General features: G+C 37.4%; 1 protein-coding gene across 6 annotated transcripts; it reads left to right on the forward strand.

Moving 5' to 3' along the window:
* The first annotated feature begins 7,271 nt into the window (after positions 1–7,271).
* On the forward strand, positions 7,272–15,521 carry LOC143620840 (phospholipase D delta-like). 6 transcript variants are annotated; one of them, XM_077092436.1, is made up of 11 exons: positions 7,272–8,239; positions 9,465–9,581; positions 9,690–9,884; positions 10,552–10,833; positions 11,843–11,911; positions 12,422–12,569; positions 12,869–13,017; positions 13,810–13,951; positions 14,056–14,063; positions 14,549–14,749; positions 15,228–15,521. In XM_077092436.1, the coding sequence occupies exons 1-11, from the start codon at positions 7,289–7,291 to the stop codon at positions 15,519–15,521; spliced, it is 2,556 nt and encodes an 851-aa protein (XP_076948551.1). In that variant the 5' UTR covers positions 7,272–7,288. The 6 variants fall into 6 exon arrangements, with proteins under 6 accessions (XP_076948551.1, XP_076948552.1, XP_076948546.1 ...); XM_077092437.1 differs by lacking the exon at positions 14,056–14,063 and adding an exon at positions 14,246–14,277 and having other exon boundaries at positions 13,810–13,927; XM_077092431.1 differs by lacking the exon at positions 14,056–14,063 and having other exon boundaries at positions 13,810–13,977.
* The last annotated feature ends 573 nt before the right edge of the window (positions 15,522–16,094 follow it).

The raw sequence follows: 16,094 nt of genomic DNA on the forward strand, positions 1-16,094 counted from the left end.
CGAATTATCGAATCAATGGAGTTGTTCGGACCATGAGTGTTACATGGCATTTAACCGACTCAACTAAACATCAAATCAACGAATCAAATGTAGGTAGTTGGTGTATCTCGGGAACCACCCCGGACGTTGCGTTCCACCCAAAAATCAAATCGAAAATGATTTAAGAAATGAATAGTTGGAGTGCCCATGGAATTCCACGGATTTTTCACCCAACTAAGCATTTAAAATAGTTTAAAACGCAATTTGGAAGTATAACCATTTAGCCGGTTATGTTTACCACGCAACCGTTTAGCCGATTACGGGTACCACTTGAAGTTATGTGGTTGTACGAGATTTTTCATACCCCCATGCCTCAAGGCGAAAGAGCAAAACACGGGAATTCTTAGGGAATTTCCCACAATAAAATATTATCTACCAAAAACTAAGAGGATTTAAAAATAATTTGAAAGTTGAGGCATAACCTCAGAATTTGTGTTTGTGTGCAAAAAATAAACAAGATATATAAAATTTAAATAATTAATCTAAGCAAGCTGTAAACAATTTATTAAATATCACATAAGGCATTTCAGATAAGCACGTATAGGGTTCCTAACATATGTCTAAGACCATTTCTAACGACCTATCTTATAACCTTCGGCTCTGATACCAATCTGTCACCCCAACCTAAGGCGGGAAATGCCGGGCGTGATCCGATTGCTTACAGCTCGAAGATACTGTCATATATAAAATGTGATAATATCTAATTAATTATTTAATTCAAATAATACACAAATTTCAAATTCAACAATACAATTCAAATAAATCAATTAAATTTAAGTTTGTCTTCTATATAACCCTATGGTCTTTCTAAGTGTTCATCCTTCAACTCAGGCAACCTGCATATGCGTAGAAAAGGGATTTTGGTCAACAACACATGTTGAGTGAGTTTACCACCAGTTTTTCAATAAAATAAGGATAGTATAATATAAGCAAAACGTAATAAATGCGGCAATGAAATCAAGCCATAAGCAAGTAAGTTGTCGATTAAACCATTGCCAAGCGAATCGGGCGCCGGTAAATCAACCATGAGCAAATAAGAATAAGACCGTTGCCAAGAGAATCGGGCGGTGGTCAATAGAATGAGAACCCTCTCCAAGGGGACATGTCAAACGAATGAATACAATAACACATAAGCACATAACAAGTAGATTTTATTAATCACACACAATTACACGTTTGCTATTTTTGATATGTATGTATATATAGATATGTATGTATAGTATGATATACGCATATGTCCCCAAAACGTTTATGAAAATTGAGTAAAATAGGGGAATGATAAAACTAACCTGATCGAACAAGCCAAACGGGAATGAATACAACAAAAACGATAATCACGCTCTTCGAGAATTACCGACAAGGATCCTAGTTAAATAATGTTATGAGTGATTATAATGATATAATATGTATAACGAATTTAAGATTTCGATGTGATTTCAGTTATATTTATGGTTGGGTACGTTATGGATTGAACGATTGATCCCTACGGATTATTGTTATCATTTAATTATAAAATCATTGTTTATCATATAATTGAATTTACATTTACCTAGTTTAAATAAATAAGAGTTGAGAAATACAATGATAAACGTTTAATTATATATTTATCATAAAATTTATATTCTTGTAAATTTTAACGAAGGTCTAATGATATAAATATAGGTAACACGTTTTAATACGTTGGCTATACTTATATATATATAAACACACACACACACACACACAAAATAAATGTTAGGTATTAAACAGAGTTGTTACGCAGCGGAAACACAAACACACACGCACAAACAAAAGCAATAAATAAGAGACACGAGATTTTACGTGGTTCGGTCAAGGCGACCTACGTCCACGGGCTGCAACTAGGGTATCTTTATTAAGCACTGTACAAAAGACTACAATACATGACTAGGTATATATAGAGCACAATTAGGTTAAATAACTTAGGGACCAAGAAATCTCCAATGGGCCACCTCCATAATTAAACGGGCCGCCCCTTTTAGTCTTCTAATTGTCAACTAACAAACCCGACCCAAAGGCCTTCACTAATCCTAACAATCTCCCACTTGAAGGCCGTGCGATAAACTCTAGCCCGCCATTCAAGTACAAAGCAACCCAGTCGTCAGTAATATCAGTAATCTTTATTACCAAGTCTTCCAAGCTTCTAGTTCCCATAAACAAGCTAAGACTTACCCCCTAGTTGCAGCAACCCCCTTCAACATCAAGTACCAGAAGGGCCAGTTGAAGCTCCACCAAGCTCCAACTCATCAGCCAAAACTGATCCGTCCTCCATCTCAACTGATACACACGATCCATCAGTTCCAGAGATAACCCGAGAACCACTAACACTCTCCTCTTTTAGCAAGAGTTCTCTAGGAGAGATTTTATCAATCAGAATAACGGTCTTAAAAACCCAACGTTGTTTTATAACTGTTCCCGGAACACAACCCGCGCTCCCACTGTCATCAAACCTCTTACTTGTTTTAGACCTCCGACCCCGCTCAGCTTGAATCACCTTGGCACAAGGCTCTACTCTTGCAAATTGAACCTTATTTTGCCTCTTCGACTCAGCGAACCCGACTTTGTTTTGAAGGACGGTCATACTTCCCTCAGTAGGCACTTCCACCATGTATAATGAACCACACCTGTTTCCACAAGCAATAACTAGACTACCTTTAGCTACCTTCCATTTAACTCCACCGAACTTTACTTCCATGCCTAGTTCATCCAGTTGACTAACAGAGATAAGCCTTCTCTTCAATGATGGAATAACCCTAACATTCTTCAAGTTCCAAACGGTTCCCAATGGAGCTACCAAATTAACGTCCCCCATTCCCGTAACATCAAGAACATCACCATTAGCAATACGTACCTTCCCAAAGTTACCAACCTTTAGATTCACCATTGTTTCCCCGCTGTGCGTAGCGTGAAACAAAGATCCGGAATCCATGACCCAAGAGTCCACCATGCCATCAACACTACAAAATATGCCTCGTCATCACTGATGCCTTCATTAACCTATTCAGCAGTGTTCACCTCAGCAGCCTTTCCCTGTAATCTATTTGGACAATCACTCTTAACATGTCCAACTTCATTACACCTCCAGCACATCACATTTTTCCGAGTTTTAGACGAACTCCTCCCCCAACTCCCACTGCTCCTGTTATTTTCCTTTCCCCTGCCTGCATAAAACATATCAGAAGATGATCCGCCACTAGTGCTTTTCCGGCGAACGTCTTCACCCAACACAATGTCTCGGACCCCCTCAAATGTCAAACCATCGGCCCCCGCAGAACTAGTAATGGCCGTTACAGTTCCAGACCAACTCTTAGGCAAAGAAGATAACAATATAATAGCTTGAGTCTCATTATCCGACTTCATGCCCACATAAGCTAACCTGGACATAATCGAGTTGAAATCATTAATGTGACCCGTGACTGAACTTCCCTCGTGCATCGTTGTCATAAACAATTCCATCATCAAGAACACCTTATTGGCCGCAGACGGTTTTTCATACATATTTGACAGAGCTGTCATCATACCACGAGCCGTGGTTTCTTTCATGATATTAAAAGCAACGCCCCTCGTCAAAGCCAATGTAATTTTACCTCTAGCCTTCTTGTCCTTTGAGTTCCAAATTACTTCTTCAGCTTTATCCATATTATCCGGTTTTCCTCCAATACCATATCCAAATCATGTTCCCTAAGTAACGCCTCTATTTGCATTTTCCACCATGCAAAATCAGTCCCGTTAAACTTGTCGATTCGGACCTTCCCGTCTTCAGACATCGCAAACGAGAAAACAGAGAAAAAAAAACAATAAACAAAACTCTAACTCGAAACCCGAAACCTTTCTTGTAACCCGAAACTCTTGTCAACAAATACCCGTATCACACAATCAAAGGAAACCCAAACAAAAAACCTAATCTTGAACGCCCAACCTTCAATTTTAGTCCGACAACAAGAAGTAGCCGGCACTGCTTCTTCTTTGATTAACAGTCGTAAAACACGACCTAACACACGATATCTTGTTAACAATGTCGGCGAAAATCCGGTGACAGAAAAAAACGAACGGCAACTCCAAAGGGGCAAAACCCTAAACACTTAGGGACAAAATATGAATTTTCTTTCTCTCTGTTCCGTCGAAAAAAAAACCACACATGCACAAGCCACAAACCAAAAAACAAAACCCTATTTTGTTTTTATGTGGCTTTGTTTTGCTTGTAGTCTTGTAGATCACAACAGCCCCAAAAAAAATCCCATTTGACTAGCAAATTAACCACCCCTCCTTGAATATTGTGTCACACCAAGAAAAGAAATTTCCAAGAGTTTTTACGAAGAAAAGAAAAATTTACGAACCAGAATAATTCTCTCGTCTCAGTACATCCGTGTGTTCAACGAACTTTCTGCTCTGATGCCATTTGTTAGGTATTAAACAGAGTTGGTACGCAATGAAAACACAAACACACACGCACAAACGAAAACAATAAATAAGAGACACGAGATTTTACGTGGTTTGGTCAAGGCGACCTACGTCCACAAGCTGCAACTAGGGTATCTTTATTAAGCACAGTACAAAAGACTACAATACATGACTAGGTATACATAGAGAACAATTAGGTTAAATGACTTAAGGACAAAGAAAACTCCAATAGGTCATCCTCCATAATTAAACGGGCCGCCCCTTTTAGTCTTCTAATTGTCAACTAACAAACCCGACCCAAAGGCCTTCACTAATCCTAACAATAAATAAATAAATAAATTTATGAAAACGCTCAACGATAAGAAACACCAATATTTTAATAAAATAATCATTAGTTATTATGTACACGAAAACTTGCAACGAGACTAATTTACACAAAACAACGACTTAGTGATGTCGGTTTATATAAATAACGTTTATTTGATGTTTAGTATTAATTATAATATGTTGAAAATCATTTAAAACAAGTAAAAAAAATAAAAATCCCAAAACTGTCAACACAGGGACTCAAACCCGCGACCTCAGCCGGACCAGGGGTTTAGCACACACCACCTAGCCAACTGGGCTAGGGTGTCAGCTGGTTATTGTTTGGAAACAAATTAATATATACAGATTAATAAAGCCCAATTCTTGATCATAACCCTAGATTATCCAATTGATCAATTCATCATTCGTTTGTTGAATTAAGGTTAGGGCTTCTGATTATCACTTATATACGAACCTATTACATATTTCAATTACCTGATTTGATGTTTATACACGGATGAATCGTGATTAACAGTGGCCGGCGAAGACGATGATGAACAGGGTATGTGCAACCTTCGATAATCTAATTCATCATAGGATTTCAATTAGCGACGGGTATAGGAGTCTGCAGATGCGAGCAATTGATTTATGGACAAGCTTAGGTTATATAATCAATTTTTAGGGTATGACGGTTTAGATTAATACCCAATTCGGATCATTATTTGATATTGTTTCCTAATTAATTATGTTAGTTAGGCCGAAAATAACGAGGGTAATCAAATACTGGATTCAATTCCTATTTTAAATCGAAGATTGTGGCTCAAGTAAGCTAACGGGTCACGGATTTGGGCATGTGGATACGGTTTAACGGGTTACGGGTTTGGGTAAAGGGATAATATGTAATAGTTGCATTTCAGTCCCTGGAAAGTTGATATGGATACAATAAAGGATTAAACTTTAGTTTCGGATTAAAAACGTTCTTTTTCCAAAGTTATATATGAATATATAAACAATTATAATTTTTATAATAATGTCTCGATAAACACGTTTACCTTTTAGTGTTAAAACTTCCCGAATCATAAAACGAGTCAGGTTATGGATATAAGTTCGTACGTGGAAAACCCGAGTTGTTACATATAATATTATATAAAACGAGTCAGGTTATGGATATAAGTCCCTGTACTTTTATAAATGCGATTTTTAGCCGTTTTTAACTATTTTATGGGTTTTTAAGAGTTATTTGACGAGTTTGAAAGTTAAGAAAATATAAATTAAGTTTAACCAAGTTAAATACTAATAAGTTTCTTGGTCCAAATTACCCGATTGACCTGTTATTAAACTAGACAACTGCCCCAACCAACAACCTAAACAAAATCCTTGTCAACAACGCAACAAATTGAATAAAAGAGTTAATGGGATAGTGCCCTATTTCTTGAACCAAATTACTCAAACGTTGGTCCAAAGAAAAAATAAAAAAAAACCCACAGGAACTTAACTCTTGGTCAAACTTGTCAAAGAAAAAAAAAACACAAATAAGCCACGAGAGTGAATCAAAAGTCCTTTAATTTGTCTTCTTCCTACTTTAAAATTCAGATATCGTTTCCCTCAATTTGATGACTCTAATCGAACACACCCTGCCTTCCACTTCAACTTGAAGTTGAAACCTGGTTGGCGACGTTTCTTAACAGTGATGCTGGCACGGGTATACCGGTGATGATGCGGTGTACCTGCTTTCGAACAGAACCTCCACAAAGAAAACGTCGGTGGCTGGGAACAATCCCTAACCGATTGTGACGACGACAAACAGAAACTGACGGAACCCTATCTCTGACTTCCGGTACGGCGGTGACAAGCAGTACTGGCTCAACGTGTTCTTCGTGTGTAACACTTGTTAGGATTAAACGCACACACGAACTGAACACAAACACGAAAGCAATAAACAACACAAGGATTTAACGTGGTTCTGTCTAAACTGACATAGGTCCACGGGTGGCAACTATATATTCTTTATTGAGTGACAAATAATTACAATTACGTAGCATGGCATGTATAGAGAAACAACTATGGTTTGCCTTTTGTTAAACAAGAAATGTAAACTGGGCTGGGTTGGGCCCGACCGCCCTCGTTTTGACTTTATATAATAAACCGGGCCTAAACAGGCCTACGAATCCACACCTATAACTCAAAAACAGATCTAAAAGTTTGGTCTAATCGGTGTAGAAACGCTTTAAGTTTTTTAGGAAATTTATGTTAATTCAAAATTCTTTAAAAATACGTTTCTTATATTTTTACAAACATTGCCACGTGTCCATCCGTTATTATTTGTTAATCCTCGTATCGTTCAACCACCTTGTCACCAGTTTGTTATCCCTAATTCGCCGCCGTTGGGAAATGTCGTCGGAACTCCAACGGCATCACCACCATCATACCTACCACCGCCATGCATTTCCATTAACCCTAATAATATAATAACATAATAATAAATTATTATTATTATTATTATTAAGTTTGTAATGCAACAACAATGACTAGCGACGATGATGATTCCTATTCCGATCCCATCGTTTACCTTCACGGCAACCTCGAAGTCACCATCGCCGAAGCTCAATGCCTACCAAACATGGACTTATTAACGCAACGCGTCCGACGCTGCTTAAACGCCTTCGACCCTTCCAAACCACCCGAACGTTTTCTACGTAAATCGACCCCTCGTCGACGTAAATTCGTCACATGCAACCCCTACGTCACCGTCTGCCTCGCTGGCGCCACTGTGGCTCGCACTCGGGTGATCCCCAACTCGCAGGACCCCGTCTGGGACGAGCATTTTATCGCCCCGGTGGCGCACCCCGTCTCGCATGTTGAGATCCAAGTTAAGGATAACGACGTGTTTGGTGCGGAGCTGGTTGGCATGGCGATGATTTCGGCCGAGAGGTTGTTGTCGGGTGAGGTGATTGAGGACTGGTTTCCCATTATTAGTCTTTTTGGGAAACCGCCTAAACCTAACTGTGCTATCAGGCTACAGCTTAGGTTTACGCCTTGTGACGATATGAGCCTGAGCCAGGGCCAGGTCATATCGTCACAAGGGGAAGAGTCGTTCTGTCTGATGGACAGTTACTTCCCCGTGAGAAGCGGGGGGAACGTGACGTTGTACCAGGACGCGCACGTGGTGGACGGGGAGTTGCCGGAGATTGAGCTGGAAGAAGAGGATGAGGGTGGGGAGTGTAGGTATTATAAGCAAAGAGGGTGTTGGGAAGATATATGTCATGCAATATTGGAAGCACATCATTTGGTGTATGTGGTTGGGTGGTCAGTTTATGATAAGGTGAAGCTGGTTAGAGAGCCAAATAGGCCATTGCCAAATGGTGGAGATTTGAGTCTTGGTGAGTTGTTGAAGTACAAATCTGAAGAAGGGGTTAGGGTTTTGTTGCTTGTTTGGGATGATAAGACTTCACATCACAAGTTCTTCATCAAAACGGTATTGATTCAATCTTGTTTGCTAGATATTATGATTTGTACTTCATGTTCATTAATTGAAATTTTCATTTCTTTTGGTTCATTGAAGATTTCTGTTGATATGTATTACACCAGATTGAATTAGGGACTATTTGGTTGTCACTTAATTAATAATTCTATCAGAGATAGAGTGTGTTTGGTTAATTTAAAATGCATCTTTTAATGGCTAATGAAGCCTTTTAATTGTTAAGTTTCCGAAATTTGTTGACCCACTGAAAGGCTACTCTTAATTAATCAATAGGGCATTTTAATCTTTCGGCAAAAGATTATCAAACAGACCCTTAGACATACACTATGGTAGATTTTTATTCATTTTTGACACCTATTATTGTGGGAGTACTTTTTTAAGGATGATTTTACCAATTCATTCTTGGCCAAGAACCACCAAAATCTAGTTGGTGGTGGGCCCATGTAATATAGATATATGAAAAGCAGGGTGTACCCATATTAAGGCAGTGTGTCGTCGCTAAAGCCGGCGTGTGAATTCATCCAATCATATTGTGCCACGTGGCACGAACAGGACCCGACCCTTCAACCCCTGTCGGTCACGCCATCGTGAATTCACCTCATTGTCGTTCGCGATTGCTGAATTCAGCTATTCGCGAGCCACCCATCAATCTTCTTCCTTTAGCCAAAGCGACCACGCTCGCTCGGGGTCACGATGCCCGCTCGCGGCGAGTGGTGAAGCGAGGGTGTTGTGGTGTTCATGGCCAACGTGGCTTACGCCACTTGTTGAAGCCCGGTGCTCGCTTGGCCACAACGCATAATCTAAGAGAATGGGAGGAGCTGCCTTCCATAAATGTTTTTTTAGTATTATTTATACCCGAAAATTCCGATCGCCCCCATAAAGTTTTGGTCAAGCACACCGGCCGCCCCTCGTAAAAAGAAATCATTGGTCCGCCACTTATGGAGAGAGAATGAGTGGTAGGTTTGTAAACGAACTGAAAGTTCAGTGAACTGTTCAGGGGAAATTTGGTAATGTTTGTTTATTTAATAAACCAACATGAATTTTATATCTATTTTTTTGTATATTCAGTTAAATAAACGAACATGACAAACATGTCTTTTTCATTCACTTATGTTCGTGAGCGCTCCGTCATTTTTGCTTTTTTAAGTTCATTTGTTTACGTGCACTTAGATATTGTGGATGGTATGAGTAGTAATTCTTCAAATGGTTCTCTGTGCAGGATGGAGTGATGCAAACTCATGATGAAGACACTCGGAGGTTTTTCAAACACTCGTCTGTACACTGCGTGTTGTGCCCCCGATACGCAAGCACAAAACTTAGCATTATCAAGCAACAGGCATGATCTATGACCACCATTCAAACTTTGCTTAGCTATTCACTGTATTTTCTATCAGATTACTAATAATGTGATTATTGATTATTTGAATATTTTTGCATGACACAGGTTGTTGGGACCCTATACACTCATCATCAGAAATGCGTTATAGTGGATACAGAATCCACTGGAAAATACAGGAAGATATCTGCTTTTATTGGAGGCTTAGACCTCTGTGATGGACGCTATGACACCCCCAAACATCGTTTATTTCGTGATCTTGACACTGTATTTGAATCCGATTTCCACAATCCTACCTTTTCAGTAAGTACTTGAACTATTTGAACTAACTAGAAATAAATCTAGTCAAATAGGCAGAAATTTACCCCGAATGTATTTTTAATATACACATTGAACATCCTAAATAACCCATTCATTTTGCCACCTCTACCTTTTAGGGTATTTTATGAACACGCAATGATATTCTTTCGAGCATATATCATGAAATAACAAAATACTTTTGTTGATGGTCTATTTTGATAATTGTGACTTTTTCGTTCCGCTTTTTATTTACAAGTTTTTTGGCAGGCCCTCTTTCCTTATAGTAGCGTAAATATGTAAAAATATAAATTACCAAAGTTTAATTTAGCAATACGGACCTACCAAATATCTTATAATTACCATAAGGAATTTGATAACAACAGCCCTAAGGGTTGTGTCTAAGAGCAAATTACATGTATTATTTATTGTACTTTAAACATACTCAAAAGTGGCTGATGATTTATAATAAAGTGGTTAAAGTGCAATAAGCAATGCATGTATTTAGCTCTTAACCACAACCCTTAGGGATGCTCTAAACTCCCTTCTGCCATAATGGATCAAAACATTAAACATGCTATAACTACCACAACTATAACCACCAAAAGTATATTGTTAGTCAGCTGTGTATTTTTTTGAAAAATGTATGCAATACCTGATTTTGTAACAATAGTCAGGTACAAGTGCTCCAAGACAACCATGGCATGATTTACACTGCAAACTTGATGGTCCCGCTGCATACGATGTCCTAACTAACTTTGAGCAAAGATGGAGAAAAGCCACAAGATGGTCAGAACTCGGAAGGCGGTTTAAAAGAATGTATCATTGGCATGAAGACGCATTGCTCAAGATAGAACGCATTTCATGGATACTTAATCCTTTGTCTCATCTTCCAAATGATGATCCAGCTCGATGGGTCACAAACGAGGATGATCCTGAAAACTGGCATGTTCAGGTTCATTTGTAGTCATAATTTTTTAACAAAGTAGTAATGATTAATTGCATGAAACAGTAACCACCTTTTCTTCCATTTCTATTTCAAGTAACTAGCTCTCACAAACTGAGCTGGTCAGGCGGGTTCGGGTTGCAGGTCCTAAGCAAAATGAATTCGGTTCACCACTTTCCGTTTTGAAAAAGTATCAATTTGGTTGGGGTCAAAACTGGTTTGGCCTAAATGGAATCGGGTTCAAACGAGTCGTCAACCCCTAACCCATTTGGACCGTTTTCTAATAGTTACCCGTTGACACGTTCAAATTGGTGAAGGTGACCCATTTTGACCCATATATTGACTAATTTAAGGTAATCCAATTTGACCCATATGCAATTTAGTTTTTCCCAAATTAACTTATTATTTGAACAATGAGTCATGATTGCCACCTATACAAGTAACTATTTTACCAATGGAACCTCAATATAAGTGTTCATTGGTAAAGGCAAAGCCTCTAAAGTTTAAACACCTCGTGTTGGGAGGGTATGGGAGGTCTTGGGTTCAAGTCCCACTGACAACAAAAGAAATTCGCCATTCAAAACAAAATACAAGTAACTGTTTTAACTCTCTAGAAAAAACCCAAATGGCCAAATATATGAAAGACAAGCCATGTTGACTTTTTACATGGTTCTGAATGGTCACATAGATATTTGTTACGGACTGCAACCATTGCAAGGTATGGGACTTGTCCCACATCGGTTGTATGCGCAACTGATGTGGGGTTTATAAGCCAAATGGGTTCCCTCACCTATTAGACTAGTCTTTTGGGTTGAGTTATTCTGTTTGGCTTGTAACAATATTGGTTACTTGTGGTCAAAGTTGAAGATCACCTTAAAGGCTAAAATCATAAATTCAAATGTTTTGAGGTTTTTGTAAGGAACAAACAAAGTTGGTTGCCTGAAATAGAGATTGGACCAAAGTGTTACTTTTTCAAGACCTTGAACCTGATTGATTGTTGTTGCATTTTACATCAAAGGTTTTCCGCTCAATTGATTCTGGTTCTTTGAGAGGATTCCCAAAAGACGTTCGTGACGTTGAACTTCAGGTTTGTTTTGATTATCTAAAGATAGTGCTGTGTTTAAATCAGAACTGATCACTCAAAATTTGAGAACCACTATCACCGTTCGAGTTGTGAATCATAGCACACAAACAATGTACCTAGCAGTAGGCTTGTAAACAAACTGAATGAACGGTATACGCATGTCTTGTTCGTTCATTTGTGTTTGTGAGCGCTCGTTTATGTCCATTTATGCTCGTTAGTTTACGTTTGCTTAAGTACTTTCATTTACATTGGTTAATATATTCATTTAAATTATTTAGGCACATTACAATATGGTCTAGTTATGTTTGTTCATCTATGTTTATACGTCCGTTTATATTGTTAACAAACGAACATAAACGAACACAAACGCGTTCATTTTCTTAACGAACAAACACAAACAAGAAAACTTTGTTTGTTTAATGGTTCTCATTTGAACTCACCACCATAAGAAAGTTCACATGGATTGAAATTGTTGTCCAGGAGTGTTACATTTTAATGTATTTTTTGTTGCAGAATCTTGTTTGTGCAAAATATCTTGTGGTTGATAGGAGCATTCAGAGAGCATATATTCAAGCCATAAGATCCGCCGAGAACTTTATCTATATTGAAAATCAATATTTTCTTGGTTCGTCATATGCATGGCCTTCCTATAAAGATTCAGGTTAGTTTTCGCATCAGTTTCTTCCCTTAACAATGTGGAATGACATAATATTTTTTGATGGCATAAAAAGTGACAGATTACAATACATTTATCTAACAATTTGTATCACATAAACTAGAACAATAAATTAATTTCATCTAACAATATTTTCTGATAACATAAAAAGTGACATAATTAAGTTCTTTACTAAAGGGGCTCGTATTCTTTTTGAAAGCGGTTACACGATTATAATGAGAATTAGTTCATGTTTGGATATGCTTTTGTTGTCTGTGTTTCTAATAATCAGATATTATCTTTAGGTGCTGATCATTTAATCCCAATGGAGATTGCATTGAAGATTGCTAGTAAGATAAGAGGACACGAAAGGTTTTCTGTTTATATTGTTATTCCAATGTGGCCTGAAGGTGCTCCTAACTCTGCACCTGTTCAAGAAATATTGTTTTGGCAGGTAGTTATTCAACCAATTTATTTTTATAACATTCTCAAATTATTTGGGTCTACTTAAATTAGCCATCGGGTCAAAACGGGTAATTCTTTAAAACATGTAAACTCAAAAAGGTCTAGATGGGTTAGTACCACCCATGACCATTGTTTGTTTCCACCAATTATTCATTGTTGACAAAACTATCGCCGCCGTCACTATCATCACTAGCCACCGTAGGAACATATATTGAGTGAACATATTTTGGTATCTTTTCTAAAACAACTCATTTCAACCCGACTACATTTTGGCCAGTGACCCATTTTGACCCTAACCAAATTATTGATTTCTTAAAACAACCTGTTTTGACCTAAACTCACAAAACTCGTATTGAACTAAACCTGTTTTCACCTGTGAACCGAAACCGCTCAACCCGCCTAGCTTGTCAGGCCTAGTCTAGACCAGTAAAACCAATGAACTGAAGTTGGCCTAGTGTACTGCCTATGCTCGGTTCTGTTCAAGTTTCGCTCCTTTTAAAAACCATGTTTCAGTTAGGCTAGCTTTTTTCCAGAAATCAGATCTTGGTTTGAATTTAAAACAATGTTGTATTTAATAAGATTTCATTCATCAACTTTGTGTTTATTCAAAGTAAGATAGACCCATGTACTGAACCGGTTCACGGTCCCATTTGAGATTGAACCGGTTTTAAACTAGTTCCGTTATATATATATATATATATTGGTTTATTTGTTTCTTTTCATTAGAATGTTGAATGTTGATGTAGCATGATGGCATTTGTGAATCATTGTTGTTCGCCAGGCACAAACTATGCAAATGATGTATGATATTATTGCTAAAGAGTTGCAGGCTCAACAACTTACAGACTCACACCCACAGGATTACTTAAATTTCTACTGCCTTGGCAATCGTGAACCATGCAATGAAGAAGACTCGGCTTCAGGCACTCGCTCCTGTAGAGGTGTTTCGGTAATTATGCAAATTTTATCTTCTATTATTGAGAGTTAAATACACAAATGGACGAATGGTCCGTTTTGCCCAGGTTAGATACTAAGGTTTAAAAGTTACAAGTTTGGGGTTTGTGGTTTCATTTTTGTAACGAGCTTCGGGTCTAAGACAAACTTCTGTTAAGATTTTTGTTAAATTTTGGTAAAGTTATATAAACAGGCCCTAAATAGAGTTAACTACATAAATGGTTATGTGGTAAAATAGTAAAGGGGTATTTTGGTCATTTTACTCAAAACTAACAAAAAATTTAAAAACATAAAAGTGTTACTTGGGCCAAACTATAGGGACCATTTAATCAATGAATATATATACACTATGTTATTTCACTTTCATCAATTTGCAATGCTTATTGTAGAGAAATAAAAACAAGATGGTTTAGGCTTACTTGTACATACTTTGGCGTTGTTTCCACGTTCTACGTGGCCCAACAACCGAGAGATTGTAGCGGCTGATTGCCTTAGTTCGTAGTTAAATGAAAAAGAGCAATAAGAAGTTATGAGGATAATAGAATTTTGATTTTATTGTCTTTCAGGTTTCCTCTTCTTATAAAAATGGACGGTTCATGATATACGTGCATGCTAAAGGAATGATTGTGGATGACGAGTATGTGATTTTGGGATCGGCTAACATCAACCAGAGATCAATGGCTGGTTCAAGAGATACAGAAATAGCTATGGGAGCTTATCAGCCTCATCACACATGGGCTCAGAAGAAACATCATCCCCGCGGTCAAGTTAGTATTCTTATTGTTACTCTCTTAAAATTGGTAAATATCATACTGGCACGTACAACAAAAAAATCATAATATCGATCGAATTTATATACACATTTTCAAATTTATGACATTTATACCCCTCAAAATTTGTATTAAAAATTTAAAATGCGCGAGCTTGAAGTGTAAGCAGATAATATAAGGGTATGCACAAATATGAAAATTTAACTATCTTAAATGTGTATATTTCATATTAATGTTTTTGGTAAATATGTATTCATGCAAGTTTTCAAGGATATATAATTATGTATGAACTTGCTTAAAAATTATATTACTTAATAATAATATATGATGTAATAAACAAAATACAAGCTTGTACAAATTAAAAGTACACTACACATTGGGTGACTTTTGACCAATTACCATTAAAGAGGAAAACATAACCTGTTTCATAAGTAAACGGGTCGAAAATGTGACGTTTAAACATACGACTTTTCAGGTATACGGGTACAGGATGTCACTATGGGCCGAACACATGGGAACAGTAGAAGAATACTTCAAGGAGCCAGAAAGTTTAACTTGTGTGCAAAACATAAACATGATAGCAGAAAGTAACTGGATAAATTTCACCTCAGAAGATTTCACTCTCTTACAAGGCCATCTTCTTAAATATCCCATCAAAGTCGATGAAGACGGGAAAGTAGGCGCGCTACCTGGCCATGAATATTTCCCAGATGTAGGAGGTAAAGTTCTTGGATCTCTATCCAACCTCCCTAGTGCGTTGACCACGTAGCACTTTTGAGTTTAAAATTGACAAAGTGTCATGCTATTATTATGTACAATATGCATATCCTTCATTTCAGGATGATATAGATTAGTGAAACGTTATGTTTTTTTAGAAGAAGTTTAATTGCTGAAACTTTAATTAGGAATTCAGGTTGGTAGATATTATGTTTATCATTTTTCGGATTTGCGTTGAATGAATCTTTGTGTAAAAGAGACTGAAATAATAATATATTTGGATTATGCTTACAATGAAGGGGAAGCCCTAGATAAATCTAACTCGAGCCCGTGGGCTAAACACAATTAAAGCCATAATAATAAAATCTAGCATATATTTAACACAATACAAGGTATTTTTGTTTGACACGCGCAAATATTAACACACACATTGTCACATTTGGTACTGACCCGATCGAGTCGTGAAGCTGTCAACAATGACATTTTGCTTTATATATTGAACACTAAATTAGAGTTTCAAAACTATTTACAAATTACAATCCTGAATTCCTGATAACTTTATGTGTACTGTGTTTGTTTGTGTGTGTTTTTGAGTAGAAACTAGAAACATTACACTTTCTGCAAG

The sequence above is a fragment of the Bidens hawaiensis genome, unplaced genomic scaffold (assembly GCF_021521415.1).
Source record: "Bidens hawaiensis isolate Kalapana, Puna unplaced genomic scaffold, B.hawaiensis_p1.1 tig00002717_1, whole genome shotgun sequence".
Classification (NCBI taxonomy): Eukaryota; Viridiplantae; Streptophyta; class Magnoliopsida; order Asterales; family Asteraceae; genus Bidens; species Bidens hawaiensis.